General features: G+C 54.0%; 2 protein-coding genes across 16 annotated transcripts in view; one reads left to right on the plus strand and one right to left on the minus strand.

Annotated features, from left to right (window-relative positions):
- The window catches only part of SH3PXD2A (SH3 and PX domains 2A), a 245,703-nt gene extending 231,209 nt beyond the window's left edge, over nucleotides 1–14,494 (plus strand). For 6 of the 11 annotated variants that reach the window (XM_067024745.1, XM_067024746.1, XM_067024748.1 and 3 more), the window contains 2 exons: nucleotides 262–381; nucleotides 2,518–12,181. In XM_067024745.1, coding sequence (XP_066880846.1) covers nucleotides 262–381; nucleotides 2,518–4,491 — 2,094 coding nt within the window. In that variant the 3' untranslated portion in view covers nucleotides 4,492–12,181. The other 5 variants (XR_010838836.1, XR_010838834.1, XR_010838833.1 and 2 more) reach the window with 5 other exon arrangements.
- NEURL1 (neuralized E3 ubiquitin protein ligase 1) overlaps nucleotides 13,246–19,405 on the minus strand; it is an 84,849-nt gene continuing 78,689 nt past the window's right edge. For all 5 annotated transcript variants that reach the window (XM_059054348.2, XM_067024752.1, XM_059054349.2 and 2 more), the window contains 2 exons: nucleotides 16,243–16,389; nucleotides 13,246–15,704 (listed from right to left, as the gene is read on the minus strand). In XM_059054348.2, the coding sequence (XP_058910331.1) occupies nucleotides 15,466–15,704; nucleotides 16,243–16,389 (386 nt within the window). In that variant the 3' untranslated portion in view covers nucleotides 13,246–15,465. The remainder of the gene's footprint in view (nucleotides 15,705–16,242; nucleotides 16,390–19,405) is intronic.

Genomic DNA, 19,405 nt, shown 5'->3' on the forward strand with positions numbered 1-19,405 from the left:
TGTGGTTTGTGACATCCGCCCCAGGGGGGCGGACAGCAGCAGTCACTGGAAGAGCTGGCCTTCCAGAAACAGGATTTTTGAAGATTTGGTATTCTTAGAGAGCCTGGTCAGGAGAGTGGTCTCTTGGGGAGACACCCTGAGACTCAGGTGATTGCTACATCCTCAGGTCAGCTGCTCTCCACCTGGTGTAACCACCACACTCACCTCGGTTAGGTTCTGATCAGGTGGATCTTGCTGACTTGAGTCCTTTCTCTGCCTCAGGGGTTCCAGCTGCCAAAGCCGCCAGAGCCCCCTTCTGTTGAGGTAGAGTACTACACCATTGCCGAATTCCAGTCGTGCATTTCTGACGGGATCAGTTTTCGAGGCGGACAGAAGGCAGAGGTAAGCCTTGGGCCATGGGGCTAAGGGTTATAATTCATGATGGTCAAACACCTCCCATGTTTCCCATTTATGTCTTGCGACATTCCTGAGGGGCGGGCAGGAAAGGTGCAGAAACAGGACCCACAGGGATTAGAATTTGCCTAAAGCCAGTAAGTGCCACAGCCAGGACTAGAACCCATGGCTCACGTCTCCACCCAGCTCCCGTCCCAGCAGTGTTTCCCAAAGCATATTATAGGAGCTTGTGATGGGGGCACTTGAAACAAAGGGCCTCTGGGGCTGAGTGAGTTTGGAGGACAGTGAGTTAAACAAAACCCAACCAGCTTTGTTGTTTTAATTGCAGAACTTCTCAAAGCCTAGATATGGGGGCGTTACTGTGTGTCTCTAAGAGGGGACTGGAATAGGCAGTATCACCTAGATTCCTCTCCCAGGAGCTCCTGGGGGCCAGGGTTCCACAAGACCCATATTACGAAGTGCTGCTGTTGGGAGAATGTAGTCCAGACAGCCGGAGTAAGGCACTGAGGACCCCAGTTCTGGCCATGTCCACACCACAGGCACCCCTGACATTTGATGCAGTCACTTCTCCCCCAGGTTTTGATGATTTCTCTCTGCAAATGGGTAGTAGACCCTCTCCTGCTCCCTCCCAGCCAGTCTCCTAGCATTTATGAAACCCCACTTTGTGGCCAGCGCTGAACACGGCACTCCAGGGGCCACAGAAGATCTGTGGCTCAGATCTTTCTCTTGAGTGGCTCTGTGTAGTAATGGAGTTAAGTCCAATTAATACCTGTAAAACCATCAGAAGAGTGATTGGGCAGTCTCTGCCCATTGAAGAGGTGATATCCCCCATGTGAATGTTTTAAACCACATGCCTGGAACTTAGAACTAAATTTCTAAGATAAATCATTCTCTCAGTGGTGCTTATGCTTCCAGAAGAGCCTATGAAGCTCATAATATAAGAGAACTGACATACTTAGGATCTACCCACGTGTGCATTTTGAGTATGGAGTGGGCAAAGTGAAGGGTGGAGTATAGCACCCAAGGCAGGGCGGGGGCTGCAGAGGGCTGGCCTCCGGCAGACCTTGCCTTTGGTGGTCTCTATCCTCCCTTCCTTCCTTGCCCCTCTTCCCCCAGTGCCGGTGCTTTCAAGCTTCCCTTCCCCTCCCTGGGACCTCTTCCTCCAGCAGTGTTCCACCATTCAAAATTACAGTTGTTCCTCGGGATCCGTGGGGGATTAGTTCCATGACCCCCAATGGACACCCAAACCCTGGGATGCTCAAGGCCCTTATATAAAATCGTAGTGCAGTTGGCCCTCCATATCCAGGGATGCGGAACCTGCACACATGGAAGGACGACTGCCTCTTCCATTTGTACTCCCCGATCCAAACGGACCTCAGTACAGCCAGCAACCACACTCCTGGGCTCTCTCCAGTCTCAAATAGCAGTTAAGAAAGAAGCTCCTTGAATGAGTTTATACTAACAGGGAAATGACTGAGAGGCCCTAGCCTTCCCCGAGGAAGCCATTCAACTCAAAGAAATCTCCTCGGCTGGTAGGATTTCAGTGGGATTCCACGTGTAGTGAAATGACCATGAGCAATGGGGAAACCAGGGAGGTCCGGCCTCAGCCTTACCTCCAGGTTCCGCTCACCCACACCCTCCTATTCTCTTCTGCCCTGAGAGACCCTTTCCAGGGTCACCGAGGGAGGGCCTAGCAGTGTGGGGGTGAGAGGATGGAAGTGGTGGAATGGCAGTCTTTTGTACGTATGGGTCCGTGCTGAGAGGGGTTTTGTAGGGACTGGGAACAGTGCATCTCCCAAGTGTAGTAGCTCAGCGGGAGGAGAAGTGAGGGTCTGGAGAGGAGGCCAGCTCAACCAGGGTGTTGGAGGAGACTTGGAAGAGCAGCAGAGAGGGGCCTTGGAGAGTGGGAGCCCCGCCATCCAGGAGATGACAGAGACCTGGGTTTGCATGCCGGCCCATAACTTCCTACGTTGGGTCCTGGGCCACTTACTCAGTGGCTCAGTTCACTCATCTGGGAAATGAAGATAATGTCTCCTAGAGCCAAAGGGTGAAGCTCCCACCCTGGCACATGGTAGGGCCCCAGCGGTCCTCCCAGCTCACTGGCCTGTCTGCCCCTTCCCCCAGGTCATCGACAAGAACTCGGGTGGCTGGTGGTACGTGCAGATCGGTGAGAAGGAGGGCTGGGCCCCGGCGTCGTACATCGATAAGCGCAAGAAGCCCAACCTGAGCCGCCGCACGAGCACTCTGACGCGGCCCAAGGTGCCCCCACCGGCACCACCCAGCAAGCCCAAGGAGGCCGAGGAGGGTCTGGCAGGCGCTGGTGAGAGCCAGGACTCCCCGCCGAGGCTCAGGTACGAGGAGCCCGAGTATGACATCCCTGCCTTTGGCTTCGACTCAGAGCCAGAGCTGAGTGAGGAGCCCGCAGAGGACGGCGGCTCGGGGGACAGGCGGCCCGGCCAGCCCCGCAGGCCCTCGCCCGCCTTCTCGCTGCAGCGCGCCCGCTTCAAGGTGGGCGGATCCGCAGAGGACGTGGCCCTGGAGGAGGAGACCATCTATGAGAACGAGGGCTTCCGGGCATGTGCAGAGGATGCCCTGTCGGCCAGGCGCTCCTCCCGGGACAGTGACTCCCCAGGCGGCTCCCCGCTGTCCCTTGCCAGGAAAAACTCCCCCAAATCGGGCTCCCCCAAATCGTCGTCGCTCTTGAAGCTCAAGGCAGAGAAGAACGCCCAGGCGGAATTGGGGAAGAACCACTCCTCGGCCTCCTTTTCCTCGTCCATCACCATCAACACCACCTGCTCTTCCTCTTCCTCCTCTTCCTCCTCATCCCTGTCCAAGAACAGTGGGGACCTGAAGCCCCGTTCTGCCTCGGACGCAGGCATCCGCGGCACTCCCAAGGTCGGAGCGAGGAAGGATGCTGACCTGAAGACTGGGCTGACCTCCTGTGCCCGGGCCAAGCCATCAGTTCGGCCCAAGCCGTTCCTGAACCGCACAGAGTCCCAGAGTCAAGAGAAGATGGACATCAGCACTTTACGGCGCCAGCTGAGGCCCACTGGCCAGCTCCGCGGTGGCCTCAAGGGCTCCAAGAGCGAGGATTCGGAGCTGCCCCCCCAGATGGCCTTCGAGGGTCCCAGTGAGGGCTCCAGGAGAGGCTCGGCCGACCTCATCACCCTCCCTGCTGCCACACCCCCGTGTCCCACCAAGAAGGGGTGGGAAGGGCAGGCCACCTCCTACACGACATGTAGCGCCTACCAAAAGGTCCAGGACTCGGAGATCAGCTTCCCGGCAGGCGTGGAGGTGCAGGTGCTTGAGAAGCTGGAAAGTGGCTGGTGGTACGTGAGGTTTGGGGAGCTGGAGGGCTGGGCCCCCTCCCACTATTTGGTGCTCTGTGAGAACGAGCAGTTCGACCCCCCTGGCAAAGAGCTGGACACAGTGGCCACCAAGAGCAAGCAGAACGAGGGCAAGTCAGACAGCCTGGAAAAGATCGAGAAGCGGGTCCAAGCGCTGAACACTGTCAACCAGAGCAAGAGGGCCACGCCGCCCATCCCCTCCAAGCCTCCCGGGGGCTTCGTCAAGACCTCGGGTGCCGGGGCGGTGAAGATGAGAAATGGCGTGCGGCAGGTGGCCGTGAGGCCCCAGTCGGTGTTCGTGTCCCCACCGCCCAAGGACAGCAACCTGTCCTGTGCCCTGAGGAGGAATGAGTCGCTGACGGCCACCGACGGCCTCCGAGGCGTCCGCCGGAACTCCTCCTTCAGCACCGCCCGCTCGGCAGCCGCAGAAGCCAAGGGCCGCCTGGTCGAACGGGCCGCCAGCCAGGGCTCGGACCCTCCTCTGCTGCCCACTCAGCGCAACGGCATCCCGGTGTCCCCTGTGCGCCCCAAGCCCATTGAGAAGTCCCAGTTCATCCACAACAACCTCAAAGACGTGTACGTCTCGATCGCAGACTACGAGGGGGACGAGGAGACGGCGGGCTTCCAGGAGGGCGTGTCCATGGAGGTCCTGGAGAGGAACCCCAATGGCTGGTGGTACTGCCAGATTCTGGACGGGGTGAAGCCCTTCAAAGGCTGGGTGCCCTCCAACTACCTGGAGAAAAAGAACTAATGAGGGGTGTTGGGGGGGGGGGGCGAAGTCCTTCCAGCCTCAGTATGGGTGAGCTGTGAGATAAGACAAAAGGGAAAGGGAAAATGGGAGGGGGTGGGGAGGACAACGTTAAACCTGCAGAATGTGGGACCTCGAAGACACTCCCCTCCAGGCTGGCCCCCAGCTGGAAGGTAGGGTCCGGCGGGGGCCCACATGGAGCAGGGAGTGGAAGGGGCAGGGGTGTCCTGGGCCTGGAACCAGAGGCAAGAAAGCTGAGCCTCACATGTGCACCCTGGGGACTTTGCTGATGGACTCGGCACCATTTGGGACAGGCCACGTAGGAAACCCCAATTTGTGCCTTGGCTGCAAATCTGGAAAAGGTGTGGTTGTGCGGGCCTCCCGTGCCCTGCCCCTGCCTAGCCTGGTTTCCATTGCTGGCATCTTGTAGTAGCCCCGGAAGTAGCCCTTGTATCATCCTTAATCTATGTTTGTGATTTATGCTGGTTTCCCAGGAATCGCTGCTGCCTGCCACGGGTGGGTGTGGTAGGAGATACCACTGGCTCCGGGGCTTGGAGGCATCTCCTGTGAGCTCAGGCTGTCCCTGGGCCAGGCCACTGTGTCTTGTTAGTTGAAGAAAAAGCAGTTCCCCAGCTGCCAGCAAGGACCACCATTCTTAGCCGTCACTGCTGCTGGCCTTGAGAAGAGAGAGCCTCCCCTGCCTGGGGCACCCCTGTGGAGGACCCCCAGCCCCAGTGTTGACAGAGAGGGCAGGCAGAGCTGTCGGTCTTTTCACAGTCTGCACAGACTTTATTTTGGATATTTCTGGGTGGGCAGTTCTTTTGCAAGTTTGGGGAGAGGTGTATTGCTTTGGGCCTTCTATGTCAGGCCTTGGGTTTTGGTCTTATTTTAGGAGTTGTTTGGGGACCCAAGGGCGGTCAGCCTCACGGGACGGGATGGGTAGTGCATGGCCTTTCTATCATACTCTTGTGGGGAGGTTGTTTGGTTTGTGTTTTGCATTCTTCCCTCCACAAGCCAAAGTCGCTTCATTTGGTTTCCACTGTGTGGACAGTACCGGTGCTTGCCAGAGGGATCTCGGGCTGGAGGAGCCCCGGTCCCAGCCGTGACAAAGCAGAGACGCTGTTCTCCTGGTTCTTGTGCAACCTCAGCAGGGCAGAACCCTCAGCAGGGAGGAGGGTGGTGTTCAGGAGAGGGGCAGCGTACGTTCTCCTGCCTGGGCAGGGCCCGAAGCCTTATGTGAAGGCTGTGGAGAAGCAGCCATCGCCCTCACCCTGGGCAAGGGGAGCCTGCTGGGCGGACACCACCAGCCACCCCCTGGCCTGCAAGCAATGCCGCAGGTGCCCGAGGAGACGGAGATCCCCGGGGCCAGGAGCCAGTCTGGTCTTTCCGAGGGGCAGTGCCCCTGCGAAGAGAGAAGGGAGAGAATGACGTCCCTGTCAACTCTGGGTGGTGTCTTTCAGTCGACACTTCAGAGGCCAAACCGGCTTCCCCAAGGACTCACTCTTCACTGGGAGTGGATTTCCACACGTGCCTTTGATTGTGGACAGATCAGGCTTCACTGCCCCCGACTCAGCTGCCAGATCCTGGACTAAGGAGGAAAGGCCTTCCCTCGGCCCACACTCCCCCGCCAGGCAGCGTATGATGCCTGAAGAACAGCGGGGGACCCGCGCCTCGTGCCCTCAGCCCCCAGCCGCCCCGCCCTCCTCCTTCGCCGTACACTGACGCCTGGCAGCCGTAGCAAACTGCTCCCGTTCTATGTTGAAAGGGCCGTGGTGAGATGTTGCTTCTTTTTGTTTTGTTTGTTTAAAATTAAAATTAGTTATTATTTTCTTCTGCTGGACAGTATTAAATAGAGCAGGATGTTGAGTTATCTGCTAGATTGCAGTACTAATGGTAGTGTTGTAGTGTCTTCATATTAATATTATTTGGACTTATTTGAACAATAATGATAAAGAAGTGGTTCATTATTTTTTAATTAATGCACTTTAATACGGTGGGATGGAAAGAAACCCAGAGAGCAAAGTGCATTACTTAAAGATGCAGTATATACTTTTCTCATTTTTAAGCAGCACATATTTATTAAAAGAAAAAAAAAAAGTAATTTATGATTATTTAAAATAAAATTTAAAAGTAGAGTGATTGTCGGGTTAAAGGACCTTCCACGTAGCTATCTTCCAGGGGGAAGGCCCCAGCGGCCTCACTCCTCAATGTCTGCACTGAGCCAGTTCAATCAGTGACACGCCAGCCAGGCCAGGAAGGAGTGCAGGACGCATCTGCCAAGCACAGAGCATCTCAGTCGGACTGGACCACAGTGCTCCCCGGAGCCTGCCTTTCCCTGCCCTTCCTCACTGCACTGCCTTGTGGGACTCTCCACCACCCACAAGGCAGATGTTTTCCCAGCCCCCCAAGGACCCTCTCTCCTTCATCCCCAGTGCCCTTAAGTGATAGAGTCATTCTAAGTGACCTTCAGGGTCACTCCATCCCACACCCTCCTGTTACTGCAGCCCAAAGACAGGAATTAGCTTTCCCCAAGTCACATAGCTAAGTTAATGGCAGACCTCCCCATTGCATCCACCCCTGCACTCCTCCCCACCCCTGCTAGAGTTGATAGTGTGGTCATCGTGTTTACAATGTGACATCCAGCCCTAAGGATGGCTGGGGGTTGCTCAGGCATCCAGGAAAAGTAGAGAATGCTGCCACCTGGTGACAGCATGTAGCTTTGGGCAGTGAACAGGGATTGCCATGCCCCGTCTTCGCCCCTTGCCCCTCACCACCACACCCTTACTCACAGCACAGCACAAACCCTGCAAACCCAAAGAGAATATTAATACTTGAAGCAAGAAGGGTGCACGCCAGTCCCTCTCAGACATGGCCAGGGGATGCCAGGCCTTGTGCCTCTGGACTCCTAGCCCTGCCCAGGGCAAGAGGGCTTTTCCCTAGAGCTACTGAGCTGCTTTGTGATGTTGGAGGGTACTTCTGGCAGCAGGTAGAGGAGGGAGGGGTCTGTGGCTCTGACCCATCTGGAGGAAAACCAGATCGGACTTAAAAAAGGTTTAAAAAAAAAAAAAAAAAAAAAAAAAAGAAAGAAAGAAAGAAATCTCAGCAGTGTCCAAACCTAGTTTTCCATTAGTTGCGATTGAAAATGTGAAATGACGTTGTATTGCTGTATACTGCAACTTTAATCAAAATGAGCCCTTCTGAGGTCATTATTGAGGTTTATATAATGCCCGAAGATGCATCATTTGGTGCTTTTTCTTTCAGTTTAAAGACTTTTTTCTTTTATTACAAGGGAAAAAGATGTCTTCATCTCTCTCCCACTTTGTAACAGGGGCCTGGCTGGGCTCCCTGGCCCCATCATGCTCTTCCCACTAGGCCAAGGGACCCGGGGGTGGCAAGAGGGAGCTGGAGGGCGCAGCCTGAACAGCAGGTGTGCCATCTGCCCCCGCTGTGGCTGGGCCCTCTGGCCAGCCCTCAGCCCCGTTCACCCCCAGCCTAGCCTCACAGGGTCCTCTTTCTTCCTCCTCCATGCGCCATCTTGACGAAGGCATTATATAGAATCATTTTAATCACTTTCAGATGTTAGAGCAGCATATTTTACTGGCATTTATATCCGTTGCTTTCCTCAGCAAGGCATGTTACTATTATCATCTAAGGAAAAAAGACAAGGGAATTTCGGTCAAGCATTATCTTCATGTTACTAGTATTTGCAGAATAGGTGTAGAACTATTTAAGTTTAGACCTTGGTTTGGTAGTTTGTTTTGTTTTTATGGAAAAAAAGATAAAGTAACCCCTACTTTTCCTGTTTTTGTATTTAACTAATATATTGTTTCTTTAAGGTTACTCACTTCCCCTACCCGCTCCAAATACTTTGCATTCTCAATCGAAAATGAAAACAATCTGAGAGACAGGAAAAGTGCAATATTATCAAGAGGGATGCCAGGGCTTGTTGGGACAGTGGCGGGAGAGCCAGCAACCCCATCTCTCGCTAGGGGAGGTGGGGCTCCTGGAAGGAGTCGTAGCTGTGGAGCCTATAGATGACCTGGGTATTGATTTTTTTTTTTTAACCCCTCCTCCCCTTCCCCCTTCCCTGGCAAGATGGCAGGGGTCCCCGCCAGAGGGCATCCCCTTCTGCTGGGTGTTGTCCACCCAGAAGAGAGGGATTCAGGGAAGTGGCATGGGGCACTTGGCCTCCCCGGGGCCCCAGCCCCAGGCACAGAGCAAGGGCCTCCAGGAACCGCTCCTTGTTTTCATTTCCGTTGTTTTTCAGCCAGCTGCTCAGAAAGACCTGTCCCCAAAATAACCCTCAGCAGCCCTCTCACGCCAATCTCTTGATGTTTGGGCCATGATCCTTATGATGTATGTTTGAGTCTTTCTAAAACTACGTAACCTCAAGTTCAGTTTATGGGCAGGAACCCTCGATGTAATCAAACCCTTTTGGAGGGATGTGGGTGCCTTGAGCCCAGCATCCCCCAGTGACGCACCAGTTCCCACAAGCCTACAGCTGGGCCTGGTGCTGAGCCAGGGCCACCCATTCATCTCAATGACTTCAGCCCGAGCGAGGCGTGAGCCCTGCCTCTGCCCAACACCCCGACAGTCCCCAGAAGGTCTTGGAGAAGCGTCGGAGGAGCCTGCTGAGGTCCCTGCAGACAGAACTTCCCACAACAGGTACCACGCCGCCGCCTCCTACCTGGGTGCCAGTAGAGAGGGGACAGGACGGGAAGTCTCTGGGTCCAAGCCCTGGGAGCTCTTCCCCTCAGGGCGACAGGGACATCCTTGCGGGCTCATCCCCTCCACCTCCAGTACTGTACGCTTGCTGCTCCATCCCGTTTGGTGAATTTCTGTACAAATAGGAACCTGGCGCCCAGAGCGGGACCGTGCCCCCGTGTGGGGGGTGGCTCTCCTTGGAGTGTATACGTCTATAGGTCCAATCTTCAAGAATCCCAATGCAGAGCTCTCTGGAAAGAGAACCATCCACAGTGCTAAAGAATTAAGATTCCCTCACTTTTTTGAGGGCTGTGTGTTGTTGAGGAAGAGAGAGAGAGAGAGAGAGAGTGTGTGTGTGCGTGCGCACGTGCGTGTGTGTGTGTGTGTGCATTCGAGTGCGTATGTGAGAGTGTTGGTCATTTCCCACTTGAACTAAAGAACATGGGGTTAGAGGAAAAAAAATTCTGGGCAAGCTGTCTCCATTGAACAAGTCCTTGGCATTGGGCAGGCCCCAAAGGACTCGCAGCTTCTGGCAGCAAGTGTATGTGTTATTCACACGTGTAATTCTGGCTGGAGAGTGCAATGTGTCTTTTTTTTTTTTTTTTTTGGTAATTATTTTATTAAGTATTTAGTTGGAAACTTCACACTGGCATTAACAGATCTAGCAGAAGCAGCCTAGGCCATCGTCCCAGGCTCCAAAATGAAGATGTGGAAAGGTGCCGCCACTGGGTGTGGAAGTGCCGAGGCAGTCAGGTGGGGCTGCCACCTGCACAGTGTCTCTAGTAGGCTGACTCCCAGCCTTTGCCGTGCATATCGCCACTGTGGGAATCCCCAGGTCATGAGAGCAGCTGGCCCTCAGTTCTTATGTTGCTGAGGGTGGATCAGGCTGGTCGGGGTGAGAAATTGGTCACAGTGAGCTCAGTGGACCTAACCGTGCGTGTACGTCAGCACCCCTGGTCTAGACTGCAGGCCTGACGGAATGCTTCATGGGAATCATGTGGAGGACTCCCCCTTGACATTACTGAACTTTTTGTCTAAATCATGATCTCTGGTTGGGGCAGCCCCTGGTTCTCAAGCTCTGTGATCAGAGCCAGTGACGGAACAGGGTCAGTGACCTATAGCTGCACTTCAGGAAGAACAGCCCCACTGATATTAGCATCCCTCCTGTTTTGTCCTGTGCACCTGGGTCCTCAGGCCAGAAGTTGGGCACACTGGTGCTTATAGACTGGGTAGAGGACTCTGTCTTCCTGGGCCTTGGTCCCAAGCTGCCTACAATGTTGGTTTTACCATGCCATCCCCCTTCCCGGAGCCTGTCTTTTTAATCTTGAGTTTGCACTTGACCTTGACAATCAGCCCCCTCCTCCCATCCCAGAACTTAGTGGCCTGAGAGAATGGGTCCCTACGATGAAGGTCCCTCCTTTGCTCCCATTTCCATCCTAGCTAATGGGCTGGACCTCAGGAGGCAAGAGAGAAAGGAAGAATTATCGTTTTAAAGCAAAAGTATGGATCGAGCACGTTGGAGGTGAGTGAGAGGCACGTCGGCGAGATGAGTGTGCGCGTCTTTGGGGTGTCTGGGGCTTACCGCCCCTTCCCCAAGAAGGAGGCTTCCAGAAGAGGAGGTCTGCTAGGCAGAAAGGGAAGAGTATGAGAAGGTTGAGAGAGGGTTTGGAGTCTGGAGTTTTGTCTTCATTAGAAAGAAGGAGGAAGTCTATTCTGAGTGTTTCAGGAAGAAGCGAGCAGGTAGGGAGGGAATTTAGTGATTCGACACCCAAGGGTCCAGCCAGAACAGGTTGCGAAAGCCCCAAGATTTGGCTGTAGAAGAAGCTGGCCTCAGGAAACAGCTACTTGCTGGGCCACAAGCTGGGTCCCCAGCGGGTTCTTAATGGTCATTGATTTACTTAGTGGAAAGCGGGAAGTTGCCAGCAACAAACCAGTCTTTGAGTTTGAGGCCCTGGCTCCGGAACATTCATCCATCTCTCAGGTTCCAGGCTGGGTTTGCCCACCTCCCTTTGTCCAATCCAGAGCTAGCCTCTCAAATTGCTCGAATCAGAGACCAGTGACCATAATGGGTCATGTAGTAGGGATCCACCGCCCCCAAACTGGAACCTTGGGGTCCAGACATCATCAAGCATATCTGGGAGGAAGACAACTTCGTTTGCTCTTCTGTTGACACCAGTTATTCTTAAGTGTCTCTACTGATGCCTGTGGTGGTTCAGTTTGCTGAGCCTGCCTCAGTGGTGTAACTTAGAAGATGGAGTGCAGTGCACTCATGTTTAGTGGCCTGTGACCAAGGCATACAGCTCTTAAGCATTTCAGAGAAAGAAGGGTAAACAGAGCCACCATTCTTGAATCTACAGCTTGTTCTCTGCAACAGGTTTTCTTTAAATCCAGGACACAGGACGGCAAAAGGGTTTCAGGGCCAGTTTACAGGAGGTCTGCATGAAGGTGACTTCTGAACGAGGCAGATGTTAGTGGCAGGTTCGTGAAGCGTGGGTTCATGCACTGCATGGTTGCATGTGAACTGCTGGATGCCTCTGGGGCACTCCTCACGGTGTCCACTCACCCCTCCCGGCTCCTAGTGGGATCTGTGGGGTCTGAAGGAGGTTGTTCCTTCTTCCCCCTCAGCAGAGAAAATTAAGAGAAGGGCAGTGAATCCAGTGCTGTCAATTTGAGTGCTAAAAAATTTCCAGGATCAATGGTGGTGCTAAACTCTCTCCATGTTTCTAATATTTTTAATAGTGGGTGTTTTTTTTTTTTTTTGAATTGTTCTCATCACAAAAATGCAGCGTCCTTGGGGAAGGGACCCAGCCCCTTGACCTGCAGCTTTCCAGGTGTCCTTTATCATTTTGACGGGATTCCTTGGTCTGCAGAAAATACTCTGTCTTGGCATGCTTCTAGACTGTAAGATTTGGGTTGTTTTTGTATTTTGTTTATGTTTACATGCATCTTGTATTTCCCTGAAAACTAAATAAAGTTTTTGCCTTTTTAACTGCACAGAATCACCTCCTGATTCTCCCTGCCACAAGAAAACATATCCAGCTGAGTGGCAAAAGCCACATCGCCCCAAATGAAACATGAACTGCAGGGTCCGGTACCTCTGAGGACACTGGAGGGGTGGGGGGACAGGTAAGTTCCCACTGTTGCTGGTGAGAAGCGTGCTCAAGCCCCCCCACCCCTCCCCAACCTTTGGGAGGCTTTCTGGGCAGTGGCCAGGGCTTTGAGAGAGGGATACAGATCTTGGGGCCAAAGAGCCACATTCAGTGGGCCTACATGGCCCCTCAGCTTACAGCCCCGCCCCTCCCCTACTTTTGCTGGACTCCAGGAAGCAGGGCTGGGCAGTCCCGGTGTGGGGAGTAGCCCATGGCTTTTCAAGGCCAAGCAGAGGCTGGGCAGCTAGAGCATCCTCCCAGGAGAGAGGAAGGCAAGCATCCCATGTCCCTCTGAGGCCCAGCCTGCCAAATGAGTTCAACTCCCACATCGTGTGCCCGGACCCCATCCAGCACTCCGGCTTCTACAGCCACCCAGAGGTACTCAGCCCATCTAGAAAGTTTTTCCGAAGGTCCCTGACCGAGGCTTCCCTCTTCTGCCTAGCTGTGACGCTCATTTGGCATAGGCCTCCGCACCGGCCAGTGGGAGCAGCAGCTGAGCGTCCAGGTCTGGGCTTGGGGTGGGAGACGGGGCAGGCCCTGTTCCGGGGAGCTCAGCACAGCGCCTGCCATCCTCTAGCCCCTAGGTGGCGCTGCCCCTCCACAAAGGTTGCACACCGGATTTTGAGCCGGCTCAGCCTCGGGGCGCCATGGACCCCTGCTGCTCCTGCCATCACGGATCCAGGGACCTGCGGCCGCCGCCGCCGAGGGCCGGTAGCGGCTCCCTTTCAGCTTACAGTGAGGCTCACCTGGCATTCTGGCTCCTACTATCCAAGCCCCAGGTCACGCTCCAGCCACCTCCCCTGCTCTCTCCAGGGAGTCTTTCCTGATTGTTGACTCCCCTCCTGCACACCCACCCGCCCACCCTCCGTCCCCAGCCCTCCAGACTGCGCAGCACAGCCCTCAGGCTGGTACGAAATCACCTTTATTCACAATCAGTCACGGTGACCCAAGTTCACAGAGGAGGCCGCAGCTACCCCCAGGCTAGCGGAGACAACAGGACAGTGGCTTCCTCTCCCTGGCGCGCAGGCTGCACAGCCCCTGCATGTAAGAACTCTCCTTGCCTGAGAGGGGACCCCTGACTGGGTGGGGGCACACCAGCCCCACCTCACCCCCCTCCTCCCACAAAAGGGGTCTACAGGGTCAGTGGGGAGGAGAGACCCATGGTAGGACTGTGGCTTCCCTGCCAGGCAGGTGCAGACAGGGCCCTCCTGGCATCCTGACCCCCTCCCTGCGCTGTCCCACCACACCACCCCATAGCAGCCCCCACCAGAGAACCCCCGAGAGTCACAAGGAAAGTCCTCCCACGACCCCAACAATCACTTTACAGAGGTGCCAGCTGAGGCTCAGAGAGGCTATGACCTGGTCAGGGCCACACAACTGGTCAGTGGGCAGGTCCAGAATCGCATGCTCTGCCAGCCATACGGCAAAGCAGTCTCCGACAGGCGTAAAAAACTATCTGAGGGGGCCGAGGGCTGGGAGGCTCGGGGGAGACTAGGCCAGGACTCTGAGAGCTGGCCCCAGCCACGGCCTATCAGGACAGGGCGTGCAGGGCTGAGATGACTATAACCTAAGAGCAGCTGCGGGGGGCACTCCCTCACCCCAGCATCAGGACTAAGAACCCAGAGGTGCTGGGACCCATCCCCTTCCCTTCTCTTTTCTGGGACCGGAGAGCCTAAGAACAGTCTCCCTACCCCTACAATGATGAGGCCAGCTGGCCTTCCCTCCCTCAGCCTGCCCAGAACATTTTATGTCCTTATGGAGGAGGGAACTCCTGGGCCTCGTGATGTAAAATGAGCCAATTATGATCACCCTGCTCCAGCCCAAGAAGAAGGGCATTTTGTGGCTCTGGGGTAACCCCTAGTCCCAGGGCACTGCAGAGGCTCTGCTGCCCTCTCTATAAAATGGATACAATTTATCAGAAGGCCTCCCACTTCAGCCCCTTTGGAGTTCTACTTCATGGTAAGCAGAACTGGCTATGGACTTCTGGGCTGCAGTCCGGGGAAGATTTTGAGTGATGACTACCTCTGCTGACCCCTCTAACCAGGCACCCCGCCCATCAGGACAGCATTTCTAGGGGTCTGGGGGATGGGAATTCAGTCCCCCCGACCCCTGCCAAATAACTCCTACAAACCCAATAAATAAATAAATTAAAATATGGAAAAAGCCTGTTCTTACTCCAGGGAACCCCCTACTCCCAACCCAGGGCCCTGCCCTCTCCTGGGGATGCTACAGCCTCTATGAGTATCAGCCCAGCCCAGAATAGCACTGAAATGGAGGAGGAGAGGTCACAGAGGGTAGCTGCAAACCTGTTCTTCAGAGAGCCTGACAGAAGACAGATCCTGCTCTCCAGCCCACACCAAGGGGCTGCCCCCTAGGCAGCAGCATCCAGCAAGATGACTGGGGCAGACAGGCTATGACCAGAAAGGGGCCCTCCACATCTCAACCAGGCCAGGGGACTAGGGACCCAGAACCTGGAGGTTTCTGTAGCCTGTCTGTCCACCCATCCAGGGTGAGTGGGAGATGGACATGACATGGAGGCTGCAGCCTGCCCAGGATGAGAGGTATCCACTGGCCTTCTTACCCCTGACTTCCAGGCCCAAGGGGCAGGGAAGAAAGGAAGGAGAAGGTAGGTATAGGTCAGAGAGTAAGGCAGCAGCTCAAGAGCTGCCTGCCTAGGGCTACTGTTGCACAGGTTGTGCACTGCTCAAGGGCAGTTGGCTGAGGGAGAAAATGGGAGGCTGAAGTCCAAGTCCACACTCCACCAGCCAAGCCACATGTCTGGGCTCAGGGCCACATCTGCCCAGAGGAAGGGACACACTTTCTAATTCTCACAAAGGTGCCACAAGGGCTAGAAGGACCTCCTGGGAATCTACCCCGGATGGGGAAGGATCAGGAGGAGCTGAGACCCCAGTTTAGCCCCTCAGCGTGCAGGGATCTGCCCCCACCTCCCTGCCTGATACCCCTTCCTCCCCAAACCTTTAGGGGCTGTTTCCCATGTTTAATGAGAAGGGAAAAGAATTTCCAAAATGAGGAAGACGAGAAGGGGCCCTGTTGACTTGCCCTTCAGGTGGAGCTGGGCCCGAGTCTGAGGAGGTGGGCATGAGGGGTAGGGCACCACGACGGGCTAGGAGCTGCGGTAGGTCTTGATGATGTCCTTGATGGGGCGGCGGCAGATGGGGCAGCAGGCGTGTAGAGCCTTCTTGAGGCGCAGGCCACAGGCATAGCAGAGGCACATGTGGCCGCACGTGTAGATGACCGTGTCCACCGCGCGCTCATAGCAAATAGTGCACTCATCGCTCCACGGGCCCCCGCCTGGAGTCACTGGCGACTCTGGCAGGCTCACCGGTGAGTTGGGGGCCGTCCCTGGGGGCAAGGGGAAACCAGTCAGGAGGAGACATGGCCCAGCCTGGTCCCAGGTTCATGAAGAGAGCCTCCTGGCCTCTCCCCCTCCATTTATCAGGATCCGCCTGTCTAACCTACCACCCAACTTCCTGGGCACAAGAGAGGAGAGGATACACTCTGGACAGCCCCACCTCTGGCCCCTCAGTGCCCAGACCAGGGGCCAGGGTGTCCATGAGGCACTGAGAGGAGGAGGGAGGGATGGAGGAAGGAAGGGGGCCCAAAACCATTTAAGGAAAACCCCTCCTGAGCTACCCTTTGGTGTTCTCTGTGCTAAAGAAGTCCTTTGGAGAAAGCTGCCCAGCTGGGGGACAGGATGGGATACACCCCGGAAAATCACCACTCAACCAGGGATCACTGGACCCATCTCCAGCTCCTCCAGGGCCCAGTCCTGATACAGAGGCTGCATGCCTGCCTCAGCCAAGGCGAAGGTGGGGATGTGGTACTCAGGGTGAGAGGTCTGGCATGGTCACCATGGAACTGGAGGGGTCAGCCTACTTACCACCAGCAGAGTTCCCCAGAGGTCCAGAGCTGCATGTGCTGAGCAAGGGGTCAGAGAGGCGGATGCCCAGGGCGCTGGGCGAGGTTGGTGTGGAGGCAGGGGAGCAGGAGAGTGATGGGATGCCCCGCTCTGCCAGGATGGTGGAGCCTGCAGAAAGGGTGGGAAGGAGGGAGGGACACACTAGCCACTCAGAGGCCCACTGGGAGGAAACTCGAATCTCCACCCCTCTGTTAGGTTCCCAGGAGAGAAATGGGTGGTACAGCCTGACCACACGGCCCAGCCATAAGGCTCAGGGTGGGACTCCACCGACTGGCTCAGCACCCGGCCCCAGCTCTCTGTTCCCGCCTACAAATTGGAGGGCCACACGCATCATGCTCTGGTGTTACTGCATCTGCCATCTCCAAACAAGCCCCCTGCCTAGAATCCCACCTCCACCCTTCCCCATGCTTCCCTCACCTTCAAGGTTTCCCATGCCAGAGAACAAAGTCGCCTTCCTCCCACCTAGCATGGCCCTTCAAGCCCTAGCCTCACCGTCCTAGTCAGAGCCCCATGCTATCACCCCCCTTCTCCTCTGCATTGGCACCTTTGAAATACCCCACACCATCTCCCACACTTGATCTGCCCAACCTTCTTTCCTTCCTTTCTTCCCTCACTTTCCTCTTCCCTTCCATCCCTCCCTGCCTCCTCCCTTCAACAAGTCCTTGCTGAGAGCCTACCAGGTACCAGACACTGTGTATATATAAAACTGGGAATGAGGCAGACAGAGCCTTTGCCTTCAAAGAGCTAACTGTCCAGGGAGTCTCTTGGGGCTATCCTCAACCCCCTCCTCCAGACAGCCTTGACCCCACCCCCCCACCCCACCCACCGACAACCACATATCTCTATCTAGCATTGACCAGCCACACATGCCATGCACGGAAATAAAAAACCACAAGAGGACAGGAAATTATTTGTTCTTTGCCCAGGAACGTATCTTTGTTTCCCTACTTAAACCTTGAGCTTCCTGAAAGCAGGAAGTCTGACTCACCTGTAAATCTCCCACAGGCCCTAACATAATGCTCTACACATAAATAAGTGCTCAGTGAGATTTTTTTTTTTTTTTTTTTTTTTTTTTTGATACGCGGGCCTCTCACTGTCGCGGCCTCTCCCGTTGTGGACCACAGGCTCAGCGGCCATGGCTCACGGGCCCAGCCGCTCCACGGCACGTGGGATCCTCCCGGACCAGGGCACGAACCCATGACCCCTGCATTGGCAGGCGGACTCTCAACCACCGCGCCACCAGGGAAGCCCCGAGATATTTTTTATTACTAGTTATTCATTCTAATTCATTTAATAGTCACTGCTTCTAAGAATATTCATTAGCTGTCTATAGGATTTCTCTCATTAGTGTTAACAGGTTTCAAGTTAATTATTATCTCCTTTCAGAAATTCATACCTCCTATTTGCTTTTCTTGCTTTATTGCACTGGTTAACATTTTCAGAACAATACTATAAGGCATCTCTATCATATTCCTGACTTTAATAAGAATATTTCTACTGTTTCACCATTAAGCATGAAATTGACTGTAGTTTTGGAGTGAAGGAAATATCTTTCCATTCTTACTTCACTTAGGCCTTCAACAAAGTAAAGCATTCCTCTATAAGGTAAATAATTATCCTTCACACATTGTTACTGATTTGTTTTTCCTTTAAAATCAGTCAGGGTCCCCTAACACCAATTTGTTAGTTGAGATGCCCAATTCTCCAAACAGCTCAGGAGCACTCTGTTCAGCATAGATTAAATTCTGAATGATTATTCTTCAACACCCACCTTGACCTACTTCCCTCTGGGGACATTTAAGTCCTGGGTTGTTTTTGTTTTTAAGCTTCTCCTTTGCTCCAGTCTAGTAAGCCTCTTTGGGCAACAGAAGCTTCAGTGGAAAGCTACTTATCTATTATTAGATGGTGCTGAGGCAAGAGAGTACCTTGCCATTATGGTATTTCCTTCATCTGAGGAACAGTGTCTCCTGGTGAATGTAGTCAAATATCTTTATACCTCAACCTGATTTTTTTTTTCCTGCACCCCAGTCCGGTTTGTTTTTATTCCATCCTGAATTTTCACCCCAATTTCTTTCCTTACTGATTGATGGCTTTTCATCTAGCCTGATTTCTTTTCACCTCCTTCCTGACTTATCTTCCCGCAATCCTAACTTCTTAGCACCCCAGCCCCATTTCTTTTCATTCCTTTTTAAATTTATTTTACACTCCATCTTCATTTGGTCTCTTTCCAGAGGAGGAAGTCCCCACTGATTTTATCTGATTTCACAAAACTCTCACACACTCTCACAATCACCAGCAGCATTACATACACAAATACGCATACATTTAGTTTCTCACCTGTGCCTAGACACAGTAGGCCAATCTTACAGTGTAAACTCACGCTCACTCACATACACACATTATCTTGCCTATGAAGCCTCTTGGGGTGAGGTCTAGGTCAGGGGCTATGAGACCCAGGGGTCTCCAAATGTGTCTAAGCAAACTTGCTGAGGAAAAAAAAAAACCTCAGATGCCCAGGAACTAATCCGAGATCTACAGAATCAAAATCTCTGGAGGTGGGATTCAAGAATCTGCACTGTAGTAGGTTCTCCGAGTGAGTCTAATGCTGCTGCAGAGCAGACCAGCACCTGGAAAGCATGAACACCTGCTCACTCTGGGGTAACAGAGGTTCCTGAAGATACACGTAAAAAAAAAAAAAAAAAAAAAAAAAGATTTCTGGTCAAACGAGCTTGGAAAAGCTGGACACCGTAACCACCACTACCCTCTCCTATAGGTTCACATTGTATATTAAAGGCTCTGAGAAGTTCTACAGTAAAGAATCGCCTTCTTTTTATTTGTTTTTGTTTTGCGGTACGCGGGCCTCTCACTGTTATGGCCTCTCCCCTTGCGGAGCACAGGCTCCGGACGCGCAGGCTCAGCGGCCATGGCTCACGGGCCCAGCCGCTCCGCGGCATGTGGAATCTTCCTGGACCGGGGCACGAACCCGCGTCCCCTGCATCGGCAGGCAGACTCTCAACCGCTGCGCCACCAGGGAAGCCTTCGCCTTCTTTTTAAAAACTCAGTACTTCCAAACATTTTGGACCCAAGGACCCATTTTCAATGGACACCTATCCTGCAGAACACT

Source organism: Kogia breviceps, chromosome 2 (genome assembly GCF_026419965.1).
Source record: "Kogia breviceps isolate mKogBre1 chromosome 2, mKogBre1 haplotype 1, whole genome shotgun sequence".
Taxonomy (NCBI): domain Eukaryota; kingdom Metazoa; phylum Chordata; class Mammalia; order Artiodactyla; family Physeteridae; genus Kogia; species Kogia breviceps.